At 51.1% G+C, this 19622-nt stretch overlaps 1 protein-coding gene across 4 annotated transcripts in view; it reads left to right on the top strand.

Moving 5' to 3' along the window:
- Positions 1–19622, top strand: part of GTF2IRD1 (GTF2I repeat domain containing 1) — a 206019-nt gene that overhangs the window by 165114 nt on the left and 21283 nt on the right. For 3 of the 4 annotated variants that reach the window (XM_051991956.1, XM_051991955.1, XM_051991957.1), the window contains exons 23-24: positions 1617–1664; positions 12584–12661. In XM_051991956.1, the coding sequence (XP_051847916.1) occupies positions 1617–1664; positions 12584–12661 (126 nt within the window). The remainder of the gene's footprint in view (positions 1–1616; positions 1665–12583; positions 12662–19622) is intronic. The other variant, XM_051991958.1, reaches the window with a different exon arrangement.

Here is a 19622-nt window from a genome sequence, read left to right on the forward strand (position 1 = left end):
GCTCACTTCTATCATCTTCCCTCACTGAGCTGACCTGGCTCTAAGCTGAATCACTCCCTCTCTGGACCTCACTTTGCCCCCTCTGTAAAATGGGGGCATTGGAGTGGATGGCCTTTAAGGCTCCTCTCTGAGCTCTGGGTTCTGTCTCTTCCACCCCGGATATCTCTGAGTCCATGGCGGAGATTCCCGGACTCCTGAGTCTGATTCCAACCCTGCCTCAGGCTCATAAACCAGGCCCAAAGGCAGGCCCGGAAGGAGCCAGGAATGGTGGGAGCAGGGACTCATCCCAGCGGGAGAGGACGTTGTAAAGGCTGGCCGTTCCGTGGGGCCGGTTTACCGTGACCACCCCTAGGATTGGGCCCGTTTTCTAAGGACAGAAGCTGAAGTGGAGGAGGGGAACGGCCCCCAGCGAGTTAACTTGCTGTGGACTCTGACCGAGTCGCTCCCCTCCCTGCCTCGGTTTCCTTATCTGTAAACGAGGTGATCTCGAAGGTCCTCTCCTGCTCTCCAGTCTTGATTTGGAGATTCCCCTTTAATGGAAAAAGCAGGGGTGCCCCAGCAAGGAGCCGTGGGCCTCTCGGAGGCCGCCCCGGGGAAAGCAAAGGCAGGGCAAGAGCGGGGACCATTTGCATGGGGGGTGGTCTCCCTCCCTCCCTCATTTGGATCTCAAATTGGGGGTTAGCTGCTTCCCACTGCAGAGGCGCTTTGGCTTTTCCATCAGGCACAGACGGCCCTGCAGAGGCACCCTGGGACCGGAGGTCGGGGCCGGAGGCTCTGGAGTGGAGGCCGGGGCCCTGCTTCCAACCCTGCCATGGATTATTTCCCTGCCATGGAAACGTGGGCCCGGCTCTGTACTCTGCGCCTCAGTTTTCGGCTCCCTCAAGTCCAATGACCTCGGAATATTCCTTTTAACTTTAATCTAAAGCACATGAGAAAGTCGTCGTGATCCTGGGGGAAAAGGCAACTTTTCACAATTCTGACGTGCATGAGTGCCGTGGGCCCCTGGGAACGCTGCCCCCCGCCCCCACAGGGGGGATGAGAGGGGAGAACGGGGGTGGGGAGAGAGAAGGAGAGAAAGGGAGATGAGAGGAGATAACAGAAGAGAAAGATGGAGAAAGGAAGAGAGAAAGGGAAGAAAAGGGGCACCAGTCTGTACTGCCCAGCCCCCTGGCAGTGCCCACCTGGCTCTCCTGCCCTTCCTTCTCTCTACCTCTGCCCCCTGCACTCACTGCCCCACTAGGCCTTTCCTTTCCTCCCTATTTCTCCCAAACCAGCCCCAGCTAAGTGTGCCCACCCCGGCTGCGCCCCCACGGGCAGAGCTTTGTTCTCATCCTAGAGCTCAGAAGGACCAAGGGCCCCGGGCCCAGGTGACCAAGCTTGCCTGGCTCACCCCTCGGCGGCTGCTCCCGGCCCAAGGCCCGTCTCCTCCTGGGCCTCGCCAGGGATGGAGGGCGGGGGCCCTGCCCCGGAGCTCGGGCCCCCCAGCCTCCCCGGCCCCCGCAGGAGCAGGACCGAGATGCGATTCCCGGGGCCGCGAGGGCCCCGGAGGAGAGGCCGGGAACGCGGAGCGCCAGCACTCACCCGTGTCTCTCTCTCTCTCTCAATTTGTGCCCTAGCCCCTAGACGGATTACGGCCACGGGAAAAGCTTACGCTCCTGCCGATGGTATGTAGCCCAGCGGGCGGGCCCTCGGCGGGGCAGCAGGTCGGGGATCCGGGGCTCCCCCCACCCCCGGCACACGGCTCACACACGTGAACGCTACATAACACACATGACACGCGTGTTCTCACACTGCAGCATACTGGGCACACATACACACGTGCACACCACACACTCCGCCCTCCGGCGCTGCTCTCACACACGCCCCCTTCCTCCCTTTTCCAGCAGCCCCCGCTGCGAGTCTGCGCCTCGGCTGAGGCCCGACCACACGCGGGAGGCGAGGTGACCCCGTCTGTCCCCGTCACCCTGAGACCAGGTCACCGGGAGCACTCCCGACTCTCAGGCAGGAAGTCTTGGCAGGAGGACCCGGGCCTGTCTGAGCTCCCAAGGGGCTCTCACAGGACGCAGAATCACAGACCCACAGCTTCTCCCAGAGATTACCTTCTCCAACCCCCCCCCCATTCTACAAAAGGAGAAACTGAGGCCCAGAGACGGGAGTTTTGTTCAAATGACAAAGTGGGAATTTGAACTCGGGTCCTCAGATCCCACATCCGGGGCTCCCTTCCAGCCTTCCGTGTTATTTCCCCAGTCATCCCTGTCTGGGAGGAGGGGAGACGAGGCGGCTTCCTGGGCCTCTCCGGGAACCCGAGGGGCCTCGGTGTCTGTGGTCCCTTCCAGCTCTCAGTGACCCTGTGACCTATGCCCAGATCAGTCGTGGGTATTCCTCGCAGCCTCCCCGCCTCAGTACCCTGAGCCAGGAGGCCTCCAAAGCCCCACCGGGGCTCTGTGGGGGAGACCAGGAGTCTGAGGCCCCTCAGCACGTCCTGATGCTCTGAGCTGAGTCCAAGGGATGAGAGGAAGGCAGGGACACAGGAGGGGAGAGGACCAGGGAGGAGACTTTCTGCCCTGGCTTAACTTGGCAGGAAACTTAGGAGCAGGGCTCCCATCTTCCATTATGTCTGAGTTCGAATCCAATCCCCGTGCAGCCACTTGCCATTTCTAGGACTTTGCAGCTTCTTCAGGCCTCTGTTTTCCTCCTCTGCAGAAGAAAGGGGCCGGACTGGATGGCCCCTGGGCTCGTGGGCTATGTTCCTTTGCCTGAATCAGCAGGACACTAGACTTTAGGCTCTGTAACAAACCCACAGCCCATGGCGGGGGGACATTGTCCATAGGCGCTAAGATAGTTGGCGATGGGATGGGCATTCCAGTGGGGTGTCCATGTTCAGAGCCAGCCCTCTTTCTGCCATATTTGTTCGAGTGAAGATTGCTCTCTAAGCTTTGGGCCAAAGAAGGAATACTGGCGGTTTAGTTAAGTGCTTGGGATGCTGGATGATTTCTTTTGTTCCAAATAAATACCTCTCCGATGCCCCTCAGAAAGACCCCTCCTCCCCACATGGTGTAGCCCTCTGATGCGGCCCTCCTTTGTTCTCATTGGAGGAATAGGCAGCCACGTGAGTGAGCTGATGATGACGTCCCCTGGAAAGAGAAAATAAAGTTAGCGCTCTCTTCTCTGGTCGAACCCAGAACCACGGACAGTGCCAAGAGGCCTGTATGATTAGGGAACCAAATTCCAAAGCCTGGTGCCATTTTGTGAGGGGCCACCTTCCTGTTGGGCCTAGGTTTGCTCCATTTCCTCTTGCAGTGATGATAGCCAGCATTTATCCACCTTTCTGTACTTTATTCCATTGATGCTGTGTTACATTATATTATTTTTACATGTATAGGCCTCTTTTGAGTTTAAAGTTTTGAGTCTATAAACATTATCTCATTTGACCATCATTGCGGTCACGGGAGGGAGATTCTCAGATTCTCTTACTTACTTATGTATTTTTAAGGAAGGTCTATGGTCTTGCCATGGGAAATCCCAGTGAGGAATATCCTCCACCAGTAGAGATCACCACTAGTTCTAGAGTTCCCTGAAGCACTGAGAAGTAGCAATGGTCCCAGGCAGAACTTCAATGTGAGACCGACTGCTGAACAAACTCGGTGTCCATTCCCCTCACTCTATTCCTTCACATGGTTTTCATCTGGGATTATAGAACGGTGGGTCTGGAGGGACCTTTAGAGATCATCTCATTTTACCCATCAAGAAGCCAATGCCTAGAGGAGAGGGAGGGTCTCATAGGGCCAGTCTTACCATGTTGTCTTTCCCTTTTCCCTTTCCCTTTTTTTCCCCCTTTTTCCTCTTGTCTGCCCGGAGATTGTCCTGGCTCGCTCATGCCATGGGTTGCCTAAGTGTAAATCTGCTTAGATCTGATTCTTTTGAAGTCTACACTAGCTAGGAGTAGAAAAAGGAATGAGCGTTTATATAGTACCTGCTATGTGCCAGCCACTGTGCTAAGTGCTTTTTGTAAATATTATCTCATTTAATTCTCATGACAATCCTCAGCAGAGGGTGCTATTATTTTCATTTTACAATTGAGGACACTGTGCTTGAGAAGTTAAATGATTTTCCTGTAGTCACACAGCCAGTAAGTGTCTATTTCTGGATTTGAACCCAGGCCTTCCTGCTTCCAAGCCCAGTGCAGTAGTTTATCCACTGGGCCACCAGCTATTTTATGGAGCCAAAGAAGAAAGTACATTTGTACAGAGGAACCAAAACAATCTCAAAGTCAAGATACACAGGGATAGAGCCTGGGATATGGGAGCAGAAGCATTGAGTTCAAATCCTGGCCCTGCTTTTTCCTCTTAGAGCGACCTTTCAAGCAAGCCCCTTCCTGTGGACCTCAGTTTCCCCATCTGTAAAATGAGATTGGATTGGTTGACCTTTAAGGGTCCTTCTAGCTCTAAATCCTATGATTCTATAAAAGTAGGAGCCAGGAAGAAGGAAATACCACTCCCTTTGGATTCATTTCTTTCTTTCTCTGCTTCTATGTATACTTCCTTTTAAGCAGGATGCCAAGGGTCACTCTAGGGCTCAGGCTCATCCTCTGTTAGTTGAAGAGTTTAGATTTGATGATTTCTACAGTCTTTTCCAAGCAGAGAAAAGCTCTGTCATCCTGGGATCTAAGTTCCCTCTGAGATTCTGTCCTCTGAAGGTCCCTTCTATCTCATATCATCTACATTCCAAGGTTCTGTACAGCTCTGATGTCCTGTCATCTTTCAAGCTCTGACGTTCTATGTTGTAAGGTTCCATCCTCTGAAAATCTGTGTTCTACAGTCCCTTTTTTCCAGCTATGATGCTGTGTTTTAAGGTTCTACTCAACTCCGAAATTTTGTTCTAAGGTTCCAGCCAGCTTTAGCATTCTTTGTTCTAAGCTTCTATCCAACTCTGACATTTTATATTGTGAGGATCCTTCCATCTATGGCCCTGTGTTCTAAGGTTCCACTTAACTTTGAAATTTATTCTAAGTTCCTATTCAATTCTGATATTCAGTATTCTAAGCTTCTGTCCAATTCTGACATTCTATGTTGTGACGCTCCTTCCAGTGTTCTAAGGTTCCACTTAATTCTGAAATTTATTCTAAGCTTCTGTACACCTTTGACATTCAATGTTCTAACTCGTATCCAACTCTGACATTCTGTGTTCTAAGGTTCTACCCAGCTCTACACTCAATATCATAAGATCCTTCAGGTATGAGACTGTGTTCTAAGGTTCCATTCAACTCTGCCATTTTTCTACCTGCCCTACCCATGTTTTGCATAACTTCACATGTGCGAGGCTACGAATGGGGATGAGGGAGAGAGGCTGGAATTCAAAATTTGAAAAACAAATGTAAAACATTATTTTAAATGGAACTGGGAAAAATAAAAATGTTACATTAAAATTCTATCCAACTCTGACATTCTGTGTTCTAAGCTTCTCTCCAGTTTTGACATTCTGTAGTCTAAAATGCGAGCAAACTCTGACATTTTCTGTTGCATGAATCCTTCCAGCTATGATATTTTTTTAATTTCAATAATATTTTATTTTTTCAATTCCATCTAAAGATAATTTTCAGCGTTCATTTTGTAAGGTTTGAGTTCCAAAATTTTTCTCCCTCTCTCCCTTACTTCCCCTTTCTCCAAGACAGCAAGCAATTCGATATAGGCTTTACATGTACAATCATTTTAAACCTATTTCCATATTCGTCCTATTGTGAAAGAAAAATCAGAACAAAAGGGGGAAATCATGAGGAAAAAAAGCAAACAAGAACAACCAAAAAGGTGGAAATAGCATATTCCAACCACATTCAGTCTCCATACTTCTCTCTCTGGATGCGGACGCCATTTTCTATCACAAGTCTATTGGAATTGTCTGGATTTCCGTAAGACTGAGAAAAACTAAGTCTGTCATCCTTATTCATCACATAATCTTCCGTCAGCATCAGTTCATGTAAGTGTTTCCAGGCTTTTCTGAAATTTACTATTCGGCCATTACATTCATGTACCACAACTTGTTCAACAATTCCCAAATGAAGGACATCCACTTAATTTCCCATTTCTTACTATCACAAAAAAAAAGTGCTACAAACATTTCTACAATGTGGCTCCTTTCCCCTCTCTTGTGATATCGTGCCGTATTCCATTTTCTTTCCAACGCTGATATTCTGTGTTCTAAGCTTCTATCTAACTCTGACATTCTGTGTCCAATTCTGACATTCTATGTTCTAAGCTTCTATTCAGCTCTGACATTCTATGTTCTTAGATTCTAATTCTGACATTCTGTATTCTAAGATTTACCAAGCTCTAACACTCAGTGTTGTAAGATTCTTCCAACTATGACACTGTGCTCTAAGGTTCTATTTGTTTTAAGGTTCTACTCAGCTTTGACATTCAATGTTCTAAGTTTCTATTCAACTCTTGACATTCTATGTTCTAAGCTTCTATCCAACTCTGACATTCTGTGTTCTAAGCTTCTATCCAACTCTGACATTCTGTGTTCTAAGCTTCTATCTAACTCTGACATTCTAAGCTTTTATCCAACTCTGACATTCTATGTTCTAAGATTTACCAAGCTCTAACACTCAGTATTGTAAGATTCTTCCAGCTATGACACTGTGTTCTAAGGTGCTACTCAGCTTTGACATTCAATGTTCTAAGCTTCTATCCAACTCTGATATGCTATTTTCTAAACTTCCATCCAACTCTGATATTCTATGTTGTGAGGATCATTCCAGCTATGATGTTGTGTTCTAAGGTTCCTCTTCTGAAATTGTGTTCTAAGATTCTATCCAACTCTGACATTCCATGTTCTAAGCTTCTCTCCAACTGTGACATGCTATTTTCTAAGATTTTATTCACTTCTAACACTCAGTGTTGTAAGATCCTTCCAGCTATGACACCTTGTTCTCAGGTTCTGTTTAACTCCAAAGTTTGTATCCACCTCTGACTTCTTTGTCCTCAGCTTCTATCCAACTCTGACACTCAGTGTTGTGGAGACCCTTGCCATTCTAACATTCATTCATTGGTTCCATGAAAGTCCCAGGAGATGGATCCCATCTTGTCCTTTTCATTCATGTTCATTTATATTTAATTCATTTCAGGAGGTCATGGCTAGCCATGTAGTCAGTCCCTCACCTGGAGAAATCCGGTGGAAAAGACTGGCTATTGCTACTTCCAAGGTTCAAGTTTCCAAGGTTCAGTGTTCTAAGTTTCTATTCAACTCTTGACATTCAGTGTTCTAAGCTTCTATCCAACTCTGACATTCTGTGTTCTAAGCTTCGACTCAACTCTGACATTCTATGTTCTAAGCTTTTATCCAACTCTGACATTCTATGTTCTAAGCTTCTATTCAACTCTGACATTCTATGTTCTAAGCTTTAAAGTCACTTTTGCTCCTCTGAACCTCAGTTTCCTCATCTGTAAAGTGGAGTTATTACACTCTGACCATGTCACTCCTCATTTCTCCAGGGTCCGGTGACTCTTTTCTCCCTCCTGAATCAAATATGAACTCTTCTCTTTGGCATTCACAAAGGTCTTCACAAGCTGAAGGCAGCCCACTCTTTTTTTCACTCTTATTACAATTGATTCCTCTATACGCACTTCATGTCCCATCCACCCTGGACTCCCTGCTAATCCTTGTTCTTGATGTTCCATCTCCTACCTCCATGCCTTTGCACAGGCTTTCTCCTCTGCCTGGTGCACCCTCCTCCTCCCTTCCCCACCTTGAAATCCCTAGTTTCCTTCCATACTCAGCTCAAACATGACCTGCTTTCCTGACTCCACACACCCCTCCCCCCAAGTGAAATTACTCTGTATTTGCTCTGCAGACAGGCTGGCCTTTATTTGCTAATCTGTGTACCTGTTTTGGCTCATTAGATTATAAACTCCCTTTAGTTTCTCCATCTGCAGGACCCAGCACAACACTCAGTAACAGTAGATTTTTTTTTTATTAAAGCTTTTTATTTTCAAAGCACACGCATAGATAATGTTCGACATTCGCCCTTGCAAAGCCTTGTGTTCCAAATTTTCCTCCCTCCCTTAGATGGCAAGTGACCCAATATGTGTGACACGTACAATTTTTCTATACATATTTCCACAATTATCATGGTACATGAGAAAAAATCAGATTAAAAAAGGGGAAAATGAGAAAAAAAAATATAAGCAAACGAGAGCAAAAAGGTGAAGATTCTCTGTCGTGCTCCACGCTGAGCCCCCACTGGGGCTCTCTCTGGGGGCAGATGGCTCTCTCCACCGCCAGACCGTTGGGACTGGCTACAGTGGATTCTAATTAAATGTTTCTTGAGGAAATCCTGGTCAGAGGCAGTGTGGTTCAGTAGGAAGAGCCCTGGCTCTGGAACAGAAGGTTCGCATTTAAATCTTACCTTTAACACTTACCTCTGTGATCCTAGCACCACTAGGTGGCACCATAGTGCACAGAGCACTGAGCTTGGAATTAGGAAACGTCATTTTTCTGTGTTCAAATTCAGCCTCAGACACTTCCTAGCAAGTCCCTTCCCCCATCTGCCTCAGTTTCCTCATCTGTAAAACGAGCCGGAGAAGGAAAATGGCCCATACTCCGGTATCTCTGCCAAGAAAACCCAAATAGGGCCTGGAAGAGTCAGGTACAACAGGACAAAACTCAGAAGCTCATTTGCTCATCAGGACAGTGACGGGTCTCTAGTGTTCCTTTTGCCTCCAGGTCTCTGATCCTCCAGCCCCAGCCTCCCAGGGGATGCTGGGAGAGAAGCTCTCTGAAGCCCTCCACAGAGCGGCTCATGGGGTCCCCCAGGGCTCTGTGACTTGTATCATCATCCCCACGTTAGAGACCGGAAAGGGAGGCTCAGAGAAAGGAAGACTTCCTGAGGCCGAGGTGATTCTGGAGCTGTCAGCTCTCTGCCCGGACTTCTCCCGCCGGCGCCCATCGAGATCGCCTGCCAGAGAGTATGAGAGAGCTCAGCGGTTCGCAGAGAAGAGGTAGTGAAAGGAGATCCCGGCCCAGACGGTCAGCAGGGAGACGCAGACTGGGGAAGGAGGAGGCGGCAGCTGGCAGAACACCCAGGAAGAGAATGTTTTAATTATTTTAAAATTATTATTTCAGCAATAACACCGTGAACGTGTGTCCACATGTCCTAGGACCCGGGGGAGTCGGGAAGCGGGCTTTGGAGACTTGGGACACGCTCATTCACCCTTTCGTGCCCACGGCACTTGCCCAGAGTCACACAGCCTTTGTGTGTCGAAGACAAGAGCAGAGCCCCTGAATCCAAAGCCCTCTCTCGCTGGCCAAGACTCCGGATGGGACAGACGTCCCACGTGAAAGCAAAACTAGTGAACCGCAGCTATAAGTGACAGAGGGCACAGTCGGGAAGCTAAATGAGGGGTCAAAGGGGAGACTGGATTTACCTGGGTTTTGAAGATGGAGGCAGAAAACCAAAGTTTGGGAAGAAAAACGGGCTTTGGGCTTGGCGCATCCAGGCGGCCCCTGGGGATCATAGAGTCAGGCCCTGCCTGAGTCTCAGACCTTAGGGGACATTGGAATATGGAATCCCTGGCGGTTCTTGGCAATCCCTGAGCAGCTAAAAAAACAAGAGAGCTTAGCAGCTGGTTAGCTAGGTGGGAGATAAATAGATGGTTCATTAAGCGCTCGGCACCCAGGAGGCTCCTGCCGGGCGCTTAGCCACGAAGCTCCGGAGATACAGGCAGGAGCCAAAAAAGCCAGTCCCTGCCCTAGGAGAGCTTCCCTTCCAATAGAAGAAGACGGGACCTGAGGGGAAATGGAGGAGATGAGATGGGGGGTTGGCGTGGAGGAGAAACAGGAGTCAGATCATGAAACCGTGAGCGGGAACTGTGAGAGAACACTGGGAGTGCCCAGGTGGTGGGGGTTGGGCTCCTCCCTCCCCCACCTTTCTTCTTCCTGCTGACCTTGTGCCGGGGTCCTGGATTCTAGAGTAGAGCCATAAGGGACCTCGGAGTGCGGCCGTCTTCATTGTACAGAAAGAGAAGGGACAGGTCCAGGGTCACCCGGGTGATAGAAAAGGAAGAATTTGAACCCGGTCCAAAGCCACTTATGTCTCCGTCTCCTCCAGCGCGGGCAGTGACCACGCGTTCCCTACGTGGAGGAGGTGTCATCCTGGCCCCAATTTTCCCCCTCACAGCCCTGTTTTCAGGGGGCAGTAAGGAGAGCGGGCCGACCGAGCAGGGGAGGCCACGTGTAGGGGCGAGGGACAGCTCGGGCTACAGATGTCATCCGGAGGCAAGATTGGAGAGGCCTTGAATGACCCCCCAGGAATTGGGACTGTCTGATGAGCAACGGGCGCCGTCAGGCTTTCTGAGTAGGGCCGACCCTTTCCTGCTGCAAAACCAAGCTTGTTGTTGTTCGGAATAATAAGATTTGCCGTTTGTGTTGTTGCCTCGAGGTTTATTGAAAAGCACTTTTTGTGTCACTTCATCTGATCTTCACAAATAACCCTATGAAGCAGGTGCTTTTGTTAGAATGCCCTTCTTACAGAGGAGGAAACTGAGTCAGAGGTAAAGTGGCTTGTACGTGTCTAAGGCAGGATTCACACCCAGAGCTTCCAGACTCCAGACCACATAGAGGGGACCACACAGCTTCCGGTTCTGGCCAGGGGCAACAAGTGCTTTCACCCCATCCCTGCCCACTTGCTAAGACGTCTCCAACCCTGAGAAACGGAGGGCCAGAGACAGAGGGAACTGGCTCGTGGTCACTCGGGCAGTAAATCAGGGCGAGATTTGAATCCAGATCCCGGCATCCTAGATTTAAATCTGAAAGGGAACCCTCATTTTACAGAGAGAAGAAACTGGGATCCAATGAGTTTGAGTTTCTTGCACAAAATCACAAAAGTGACAGAATCAGGATTCAGTCCCAGAACAAACTCGGGGCTTCTCCCACCGTACTCCCAGGTAGCAAGAGTCAAGGCTCTTCCCAGTGGAGGCTCCAAGGAGGCCGGGCCCAAGGCTCCCCCTTCCACTCCTTCCTGGGGTCATTTTCCCTTATTTCAGCCTCGCAAAGAGTTGCTCTCCTACTGTTGGGACTGACCTGGGCCACATGTGGGGAAGCTAACCCAGGCAAACAAGCATTTATTAAGCATCTCTTGTGTTCTAGTGCTTGCAATGACAGAAATCCCATCCTGCCCTCCAAGAGCTTGCACTCAGGGGATGGGGACGGGCCGGAGGCTTATCTGGGGGCAAAAGGGGGCAGGGAATTCCAGCCCCTCCCTCCTTAGCCCTGCCCTGCCCCCTTCGGCTGAGCCCATGACTCATGGGGCGCCTGGGAAGGCAGCTAAGACATTCATGTCAAGAAGCCCAGATTGGCTAGGAGGAGGAAAGGGGCTCCCCCTCCCCAACATCGGCCCTTCCTTATTACCCCAGAACATAGAGCCAGATGGGGGCTGAAAGGTCTCCTCCATTTTCCAGAGGGGGAAACTGAGGCTCTCTGAGGTCAGGCAGGTAAAAAGCAGGATTTGAACTCGGCCCTTTGTCTCCAAACCGAGTGCTTTCTCTACTCTTCCTGTGGAGCATAACTGGCCTAGAAGCAGCCCAGCCCCGGAGACAAAAGCACAGAGGCCCGGACTTCCTCCCCACAGCCTCCAGGCCTTCCTGAGCTGGGCGGGTTTCAGAGCTGTCCATCGCAGGGAGCAGCTCCCCAAAGCCCTCCCGGGTCCGCATGAGGAGGGGAGCAGCTCCCCGAAGCCCTCCTGGGTCCGCATGAGGAGGGGAGCAGCTCCCCGAAGCCCTCCCGGGTCTGCCCCAGTAGGGGGGCGGCCCAGAGGGAACAAAAGAGGAGGAGGCCCCAGGCCCAGCAGCTGCCCATGGGGGCATCCAGGCGGGAGGGGATTTCCTTGGGAGGAAGATGCTGTGTCTTTGGGGGTTTGAGGAGCAGGAAGTCCCCACTAGGGGCTGACAGGACGTCCCTGCGCTCTGCAGAGCGCAGAGGCTGCAGGCCCCGGCCCCTCCTGGGCTCCGGGTACTCCCTGGGTGCCCCGAGAGGCAGTGCGGAGGCTGCTGAGGGCGCGGAGCCTCAGGTTCCTCCCGTATCCATGGCGCCCTCACCCCTGAGTGAAGCTCCCTTGCAGGGCCAGGGCTGTGATCCCAGGGGGACCTGAGGGGCAGGAAGGCAGAGGCTGTGCTCCCGAGGAGGGGCAGGAAGGCAGAGGCTGTGCTCCCCAGGAGGGGCAGGAAGGCAGAGGCTGTGCTCCCCGAGGAGGGGCAGGAAGGCAGAGGCTGTGCTCCCCAGGAGGGGCAGGAAGGCAGAGGCTGTGCTCCCCGAGGAGGGGCAGGAAGGCAGAGGCTGTGCTCCCCAGGAGGGGCAGGAAGGCAGAGGCTGTGCTCCCCAAGAGGGGCAGGGCGGTGCTCCAGCCGCCATCCCTTCGGACAGACCCTCTCCCTTGTGCGATCCTCAGCCTCCTCATTGTGAAGGGGCCAGTCGGACCCTGAGGCGCCCTCCCGACCCCCAGACCTCTTATCTCCCAGGAGGCGGCGGGTCAGGGGGCGCCCCCTCCCCAGGATCCGCCCGCCCGCTCACCCCCCTCTCTTTCTTTCTGCAGATGAAGATGACGCCAACCGACTCGGGGAGAAGGTGATTCTCCGGGAGCAAGTGAAGGAGCTGTTCAACGAGAAATACGGTCAGTGGGCAGCCAGGCCGGGCCGCGGCGGGGCCGAGGGAGCCGGGCCGGGCGCTCCCGGGGGGAGAGCCGCTCCCCGCGCCGGCAAAGCCCCTATTTGTAGTCTGCGCCGCCGGCAGCCGCCCCCCTCCCCACGGAGGCCCAGCCCCCACGGCCCAGCCCCCCCCCCCCCCCCCCCGCGTGCCCCTGCCGCCCCCTTGTTCATTTTAAACATTTCTTATAACAGGTGGTGAGTGAGGGCCGGGGCGGGGCGGGGCTGGCTCCCAGGCGGCGGCTCCCGGCCTGCCTGCTGCCGGGATTCCTGGCGATTTGCAGAAGCCACAAGGTCACAGCTGCTCCCGGGCCGCTCCGCATTTTCAAAGGGCGGCCGTTTGTTCCCCAGCACATGGCCGGGCCTTTCCGTGGTGGGGGAGGGGAGGAGCGGGCACCAGAGCCCCCCCATCCTGGGCCGGCGCATTGTCTCCATCTGCCGAGCGGGCCGCGCGGCCCAGGAAGCGGCGCCCGGGGCCTCGCTGGTGCCCTCCCTCCCCGCCCCCACGGCCCCTCCTCCCCGCCTGCCTTCCCCTCCCCCGCCCCGGGACCTTCATCCAAGAGCCGCAACTTGCCTTATCCCAGATCAATGCCCACATTCATCACCCGCGGAGCTTCCCGCCTCCCCCACCCCCAAAGTGTATTTATAAGAAATCAAGTGAAAAAGGGCCCCCATGGCGGCGGCCGCTCGGCGCATCCTGAGCAGCTGCGCACTGGGAGCGCGAGGCTCGGAGGGGATTCAGGCCCCGCCCCCGCGCTCTGGGAGACCGGCGCAAAGGGCCCCGAGGCCTCGGTCTCCCCGTCTGCAAAACGAGGGCCTAGCCGAGATCCAGCTTTTCCCCCTCCCCCTCCCCAAGACGGCAGGAAATCTAATATAACAGATACAGTTCTCTTAAACGTTTCCATGTCGGTCATCTTGTGCAAGAAAAATCAGAGCAAAAGGGAAAAAACACCAGAAGGAAAAGGTCAAACAGAGGAAAAGGGGGAGATGCCCGGCCTCCATCCCCAGGAGTCCCCGCGGCAGCGCGCTCTCTCCGCGGCCACGGACATCTTCCACCCCGAGCCCGTTGGATCCGCAGCTTGTGGAGAAGGGCCGAGTCCTCTGCAGTCGCAGATCCCGGCTTCTTAAACCGTGGCTTGTGACCCCTGGGGGTCTCATAACTGTATGTGGGAGTCGCAAAATGATGGTTTATTCTCAGGAAATGTGGCCCCTTATAGGGTCTCATAGCTGTATATGGGAGTCACAAAACGATGACGTCTGATCTGTGTACCTATTTTACTTATCTCTATGCCCAGGGTCATGTAAAACTTCTCTGGCAAAAAGGGGTCACGAGTGGAAAATTTTGTGAAGCCCCGGCTAGATGAGCTCTGAGGTCCCTCGTAGCCCCGCATTCATGGCCCTCAGTCAAGAGAGCGTTCGGGGGCCCGGGAATACAGGCAGAAATGACAGCGCCTCCCCCAGGAAGCTTGTGTTCTCTTAGGGAGGCACCAGGGATGTAGGTGAGAACAGATCATAGACAAATAGAAGGTAATGTAGGGGTGGGGAGCCCCTCGTGAGGAGGAGGACCAGGAAAGGCTCCTTCCAGAGCCGGGCTTTCAGGATAAGCTTGGGAAGAAGCTCGGGTTTCCAGGAGGCAGAGATGTACGGTAGCAAGTGAAATGTCCTGCTTGAGCAGTAGCCAGAAGGATATTGGCTGGCCAGCAGAGATTGTGAAAGGGACTGCAATACTAAACAAGGCTAGCCAGGGAGCTCAGGGGCAGGGGAGGCCGGACGGGGGGCTCGGGGCAGGGGGGGCCGGACGGGGGGCTCGGGGCAGGGGAGGCCGGACGGGGGGCTCGGGGCAGGGGAGGCCGGACGGGGGGCTCGGGGCAGGGGGGGCCGGACGGGGGGCTCAGGGACAGGGGAGGCCGGACGGGGAGCTCGGGGACAGGGGAGGCCGGACGGGGGGCTCGGGGCAGGGGAGGCCGGACGGGGGGCTCGGGGACAGGGGGGGCCGGACGGGGGGCTCGGGGCAGGGGAGGCCGGACGGGGGGCTCGGGGACAGGGGGGCCGGACGGGGGGCTCGGGGACAGGGGAGGCCGGACGGGGGGCTCGGGGACAGGGGAGGCCGGACGGGGGGCTCGGGGACAGGGGGGCCGGACGGGGGGCTCGGGGACAGGGGAGGCCGGACGGGGGGCTCGGGGCAGGTCATTTGCCCATCAGTTGGAGGCATCAGCTGAGCTAGGCAGTTCCATGGATCAGGTTTAGGGTTTCTCAGACCCGTCCTTTGCAGACGTCACCTTGGCTACTGTGTAGATGATGACACAGAGCAGAAAGTTAGGAACACGAGGTAGCAAGCCATTGCCAGGGCCTGGGGAAGAGATGAGAAGAGCATGGGCCGGGAAGGAGAGAGACGGGGCTGGTGAAAAAACCAGCTTGTTCCAGACCTCTCCCCTAGCTCCGAGGTCAGGGGTAGGAGTGAGGGGAGAGTAAGATTCTTGTTATTGTCCATTTCCAACTCTCCATGATCCCACTTGGGATTTTCTTGGCAAAGATACTATACCAGTTTGTCATTTCCTTCTCCAACTCATTTTACAGATGGGGAAACTGAGGCAGAAGGGTTCCGTAAGCCCTGAGTCACCCAACTAGGATGTGTCTGAGGCCGGACTTGAGCTCAGCTTTCCCCGACTCCAGGCCCGATGCTTTGCCCGCTGTGCGGCCCAGCTGCCCAGGATAAGTTTAGCCCCACCCTGTTTCATCCAGGCATCTGCTGCCGCATCCAGAGCTGAGCTGACTTGGCCAGCTGCAGACCATTCTTTAGATGCCTGGGGTGCCAGGGATGAGGCAGCAGCATTTCTGAGCGAGAGGGTGGATCAGCTCCGGAGCTCCAGGCCCAGATGGGGCAGCCGGGCGGGATAAAGCAGCCGAAAGGTCCCAGGCGCCCCCTTGGCACTTGGGGGGCACGCGTGTGGCAAAGCATCCCCGGAGATTAACGTTTCCAAGGAAGAAGTTGGGGCAGAATGGTTGGGAACCTCAGGCTCCAAGGGTTAGTTCACACTGATTGGCAGGGCTGGCAAGGTTCTGTCCCCGTGGGGGTCCCCAAAACAGCCCGAGGAGCCCCTGCTTTAGTCCATACCAGTCATGTGACCTGGGCAAGGCACTCCCAGCGTGGAAACGACCTCCACTGAGGCAGCTCGGTCTCTGTGACTCGGAGCTTGAGAGCACTAAGAAGTCCAGCGGCTTCTCTTTGGCCGGATGGTCTGTCCGGGTCTCCCTGCCCCCCCGAGCAGCCTCTCCTCACCTCAGGCAGGACTGTCCTTTGTCACACCACTTCCCCACAGCTTGGGGGCATCACGCGTGAGATTCAAACGTGATTTCTGCTGATTCCAGCCCGACGGGCTCCCCGTTTTGCCACACCACCCTAAGGAGAATACCACAAAAACCTCAAGCAGACACGTCCTGACAACGCCCTCTCTCGCCTGAAATCCCAGGCCGATTTCTCAATTTGGCCCAAATCCTGCTTCAGCCACTTACTCGCTGGGGCAAGTACCTGATCTCCCAGAGCCTCAGTTTCCCCCTCTGTCCCATGGGGATGATTCCATCCACTTTATGTGGTTAATGAAGTTCAAATTATATAATGTTTTCAAAATACAATTGCCGAGCCTAGAGAAACGTACTTATTATTGTTCCTGTCAATTATAGTATCAGAAACACACCCGTCCGCCTCCTTAAGCCCTGGAGATCATCGCTCTAGAACCCTGGAGCCCATCCAACCCAAACTCCTCTTTTTTACAAAAAAGGAAACTGAGGCTAAAGGAAATTGTTAAGGCAAAGCTTCTTAAAGTGAGAAAGCCCAAGGGAGGACGTATAACTGAAGCGGGAGCCGCAAAATTATGATTTATTATCAGCAAATGTTTAGTTTGTGTACCTATATTAGATACCTGGGATCGGGTAAAAATTTCTCAGATGAAAAGGGAAGAAGTTTCAGAAAGTCTGGTCTAAGGTCCCATGGCTAATATTTATCAGGCGATGCGAACCGGGGTTCTCCGCCTGTGCCTTACTGCCCGTTACTGAATGCTCGGAGCCCTTTGGACGAAGCTGGCCAAAGTTGACTTTGATCTAGCAAACTCTTTTTTCCCAAATTAGTCATGTTAAAAAACATAAATGGGAAGTGGGGGAGAGGGGAGAGGAGAGGAGAGAATTACATTTCTTAAGAGATCAAACTGAGCAAGTATCATCAAGTCCCATAGAAGCCACAACCACTGGGTGGGTGCTAATTACAAAATATTCTTCTCCCTTTATTAAAGCCGGCCTCCCGAGACTCCCAGAAACCCTTTGGAGCCAGTTGCCATATTCAGTTCCATTCTATTCAAGTAGCATTTACGAAGTGTTTCCTGTGGGCTAGGAATCCCTCTGGGGGCTTACATTCTATCCATTGTTCTTAAAAAACAGGAGACCAAATGATAAGGTATAAACAGAAATTAATTTAAAATAGATTTTGCTTTCCTTGATTGTATTAGCCAAGCTGCCAAATCAATGAAAAGCTATGGGAACTGTACCTCAGTGGGTGGGCTCACAGAGGTACCCACCTATGTGACATTAAAAAAAAAAAAAAAAAAAGGCCAGCAGTCCTTCCTCTTCATTCCACCATGGCTCCCTGCTACTTCCCATTCTTGTCCTGAGCCATTCAAATCACAAAGTGGCCAAAAGGAACTAAGTATTCTAAAGAATTCTTCAAAAGGCTGAAACCCTGGTGTAGAAACGGTTACCTAAGAGGAACCCAGGCTAAATTCAGCATCCTGTTCCAGACATGACGTGAGTCTCTCTGCTTACTGTGGGTCAACGATTTTGGCTTTTTGGTGGCCACATCTCACCACCACACTCTTAACATATTCAGCTTTCAGGCCACTAAGTCTCCCCTGCTGTTTTCACATTAACTATTGGTTAGCTGTTCCTACTCCACTTGTGCTTTTCCAGTTGATTTTTTAATCCCATGTGGGATTTCACATTTATTCCTATTAAATATCCTTAGATCTCTTCAGACCCCACCCAACTACACTCTTCTGGATATCTCTCTCATCTCTCTATGCTTTGTACTTACTTTTCTCCCAAAACCCAACCCTGTTTTTCATTTTCCTTATATCCATGCTTCCACATTAGAAGGGAAACTCCTTAAGAGCAAGAGTTGTCTCATTTCTATTCATATTTCCAGTATTTGGCAACCTTGCAAGCTATGGGAAGTACTTAGCAGATGCTCTGTGGACTAGATTTAGCTGATTATTCATAGATCATAGATCGTAGATTTGTACATAGATCATAGATTTATACATAGATCATAGATAGAAGATTTGTACATAGATCATAGATTTGTACTTAGATCATAGATTGTACATTTGTACATAGATCATAGATTTGTACATAGATCATAGATCGTACATTTGTACATAGATCATAGATTGTACATAGATCATAGATACAAGATTTGTACATAGATCATAGATCATAGATTTGTATATAGATCATAAATCGTAGATTTGATCATAGATTGTGGAATTGTACATAGATCATAAATCGTAGAATTGTATATAGATCATAGATTGTGGATTTGTACATAGATCATAGATTTGTACATAGATCATAGGTTGTGGATTTAATGTATGTAGATCATAAATTATAGATTATTCATAGATTTAGATTTAGTGGTTGGAAGTGTTATAGCTTAACCCTCTTATTTTAGGAAAGACCACACAATTGCAGAGCTGGGAATCAAACCTAAATCCACTGATTGCCCAAGATCCTTTTGGATCAACACAAGGTCATCCAGGATCTGAGCTCTCTCCTTCCTAGTTTTGTGTCAGCTGTGGATTAGAGAAGCAGAACACCGGTATTTTTTCATTGATCAAAAATATTGAATAGCATAAGACCAAAGAGATCCTTGAGTCACCTTCCCCTCCAGGATAGCATTTTTATGAAAACCCTTCAGGTCTGGCCATTCAAAGGTAGTTAGGTAGTAGGCCTGGAGGCACAGAGACCTTAATTCAAAAACCAGCCTGAGACATTAAGTTTTTACCCTGAGCAAGTCATAATGCCTCAGTTTCCCCATCTGTAAGACAAGCTGGAGAAGGAAATGGCAAAGCACTCCAGTATCTCTACCAAGAAAACCCTGAACACTGTCAGAAGGGTCGGACATAACTGAAATATTTGAACACCAACAATTAGTCATTCAACTAATCCTGAATATACTTCGCTGTACTATCTGCCCGTCCACATCTCCAACTAGATCATAAAGATAGGTAGAAAGACTTTTTCAAATATTTTGCTAAAATCGAGATAAATTCTGCCTGTTAACTTTCCCTAAACTATCAATTTAGCAATCCTTACCAAAAAAAAAAGAAAGAAAGAAAGAAAGAAAGAAAGAAAGAAAGAAAGAAAGAAAGAAAGAAAGAAAGAAAGAAAGAAAGAAAGAAAGAAAGAAAGAAAATGAAATAATCTGTTATTTTTACAAGTTTTATTAATGGCTTTTGCTTTTATACTCATCATGTCTAGATTTAACCTCTTCCCTTCATCTTTCCCACCTCACCTTGAATCCTACCTTGTAACAAAGACTGAACTGTATGCAATATTCTGCACCCATAGTCCCCCTCTCTTACAAGAGAAGGGAAGTCTTTTGCAGACTTTTGCAATTCTTCTTTGCTCAGGATTCTTTCCAATTTTCATTATTGTAGTTACTGTGGATCTCGTCCTCCTGGTCTTTCTACTCGTTTCATTTAATCAGTTCCTTTTTGACATGACCTATTCCTGATGGCCCCACCCTGTGGATTCTACATTGTAGAGAGCCAGAACTCTAGAGAAGTAGACTTGATACTTACAGCAGGGTGTTTACTCAGTGGGACTGATGAGATGATGGTTCTCTAGTTCATATATACTTAGTACTTAGCAGGATGATGTCAT

The sequence above is a fragment of the Antechinus flavipes genome, chromosome 4, assembly GCF_016432865.1.
Source record: "Antechinus flavipes isolate AdamAnt ecotype Samford, QLD, Australia chromosome 4, AdamAnt_v2, whole genome shotgun sequence".
In the NCBI taxonomy this organism is placed as follows: Eukaryota; Metazoa; Chordata; class Mammalia; order Dasyuromorphia; family Dasyuridae; genus Antechinus; species Antechinus flavipes.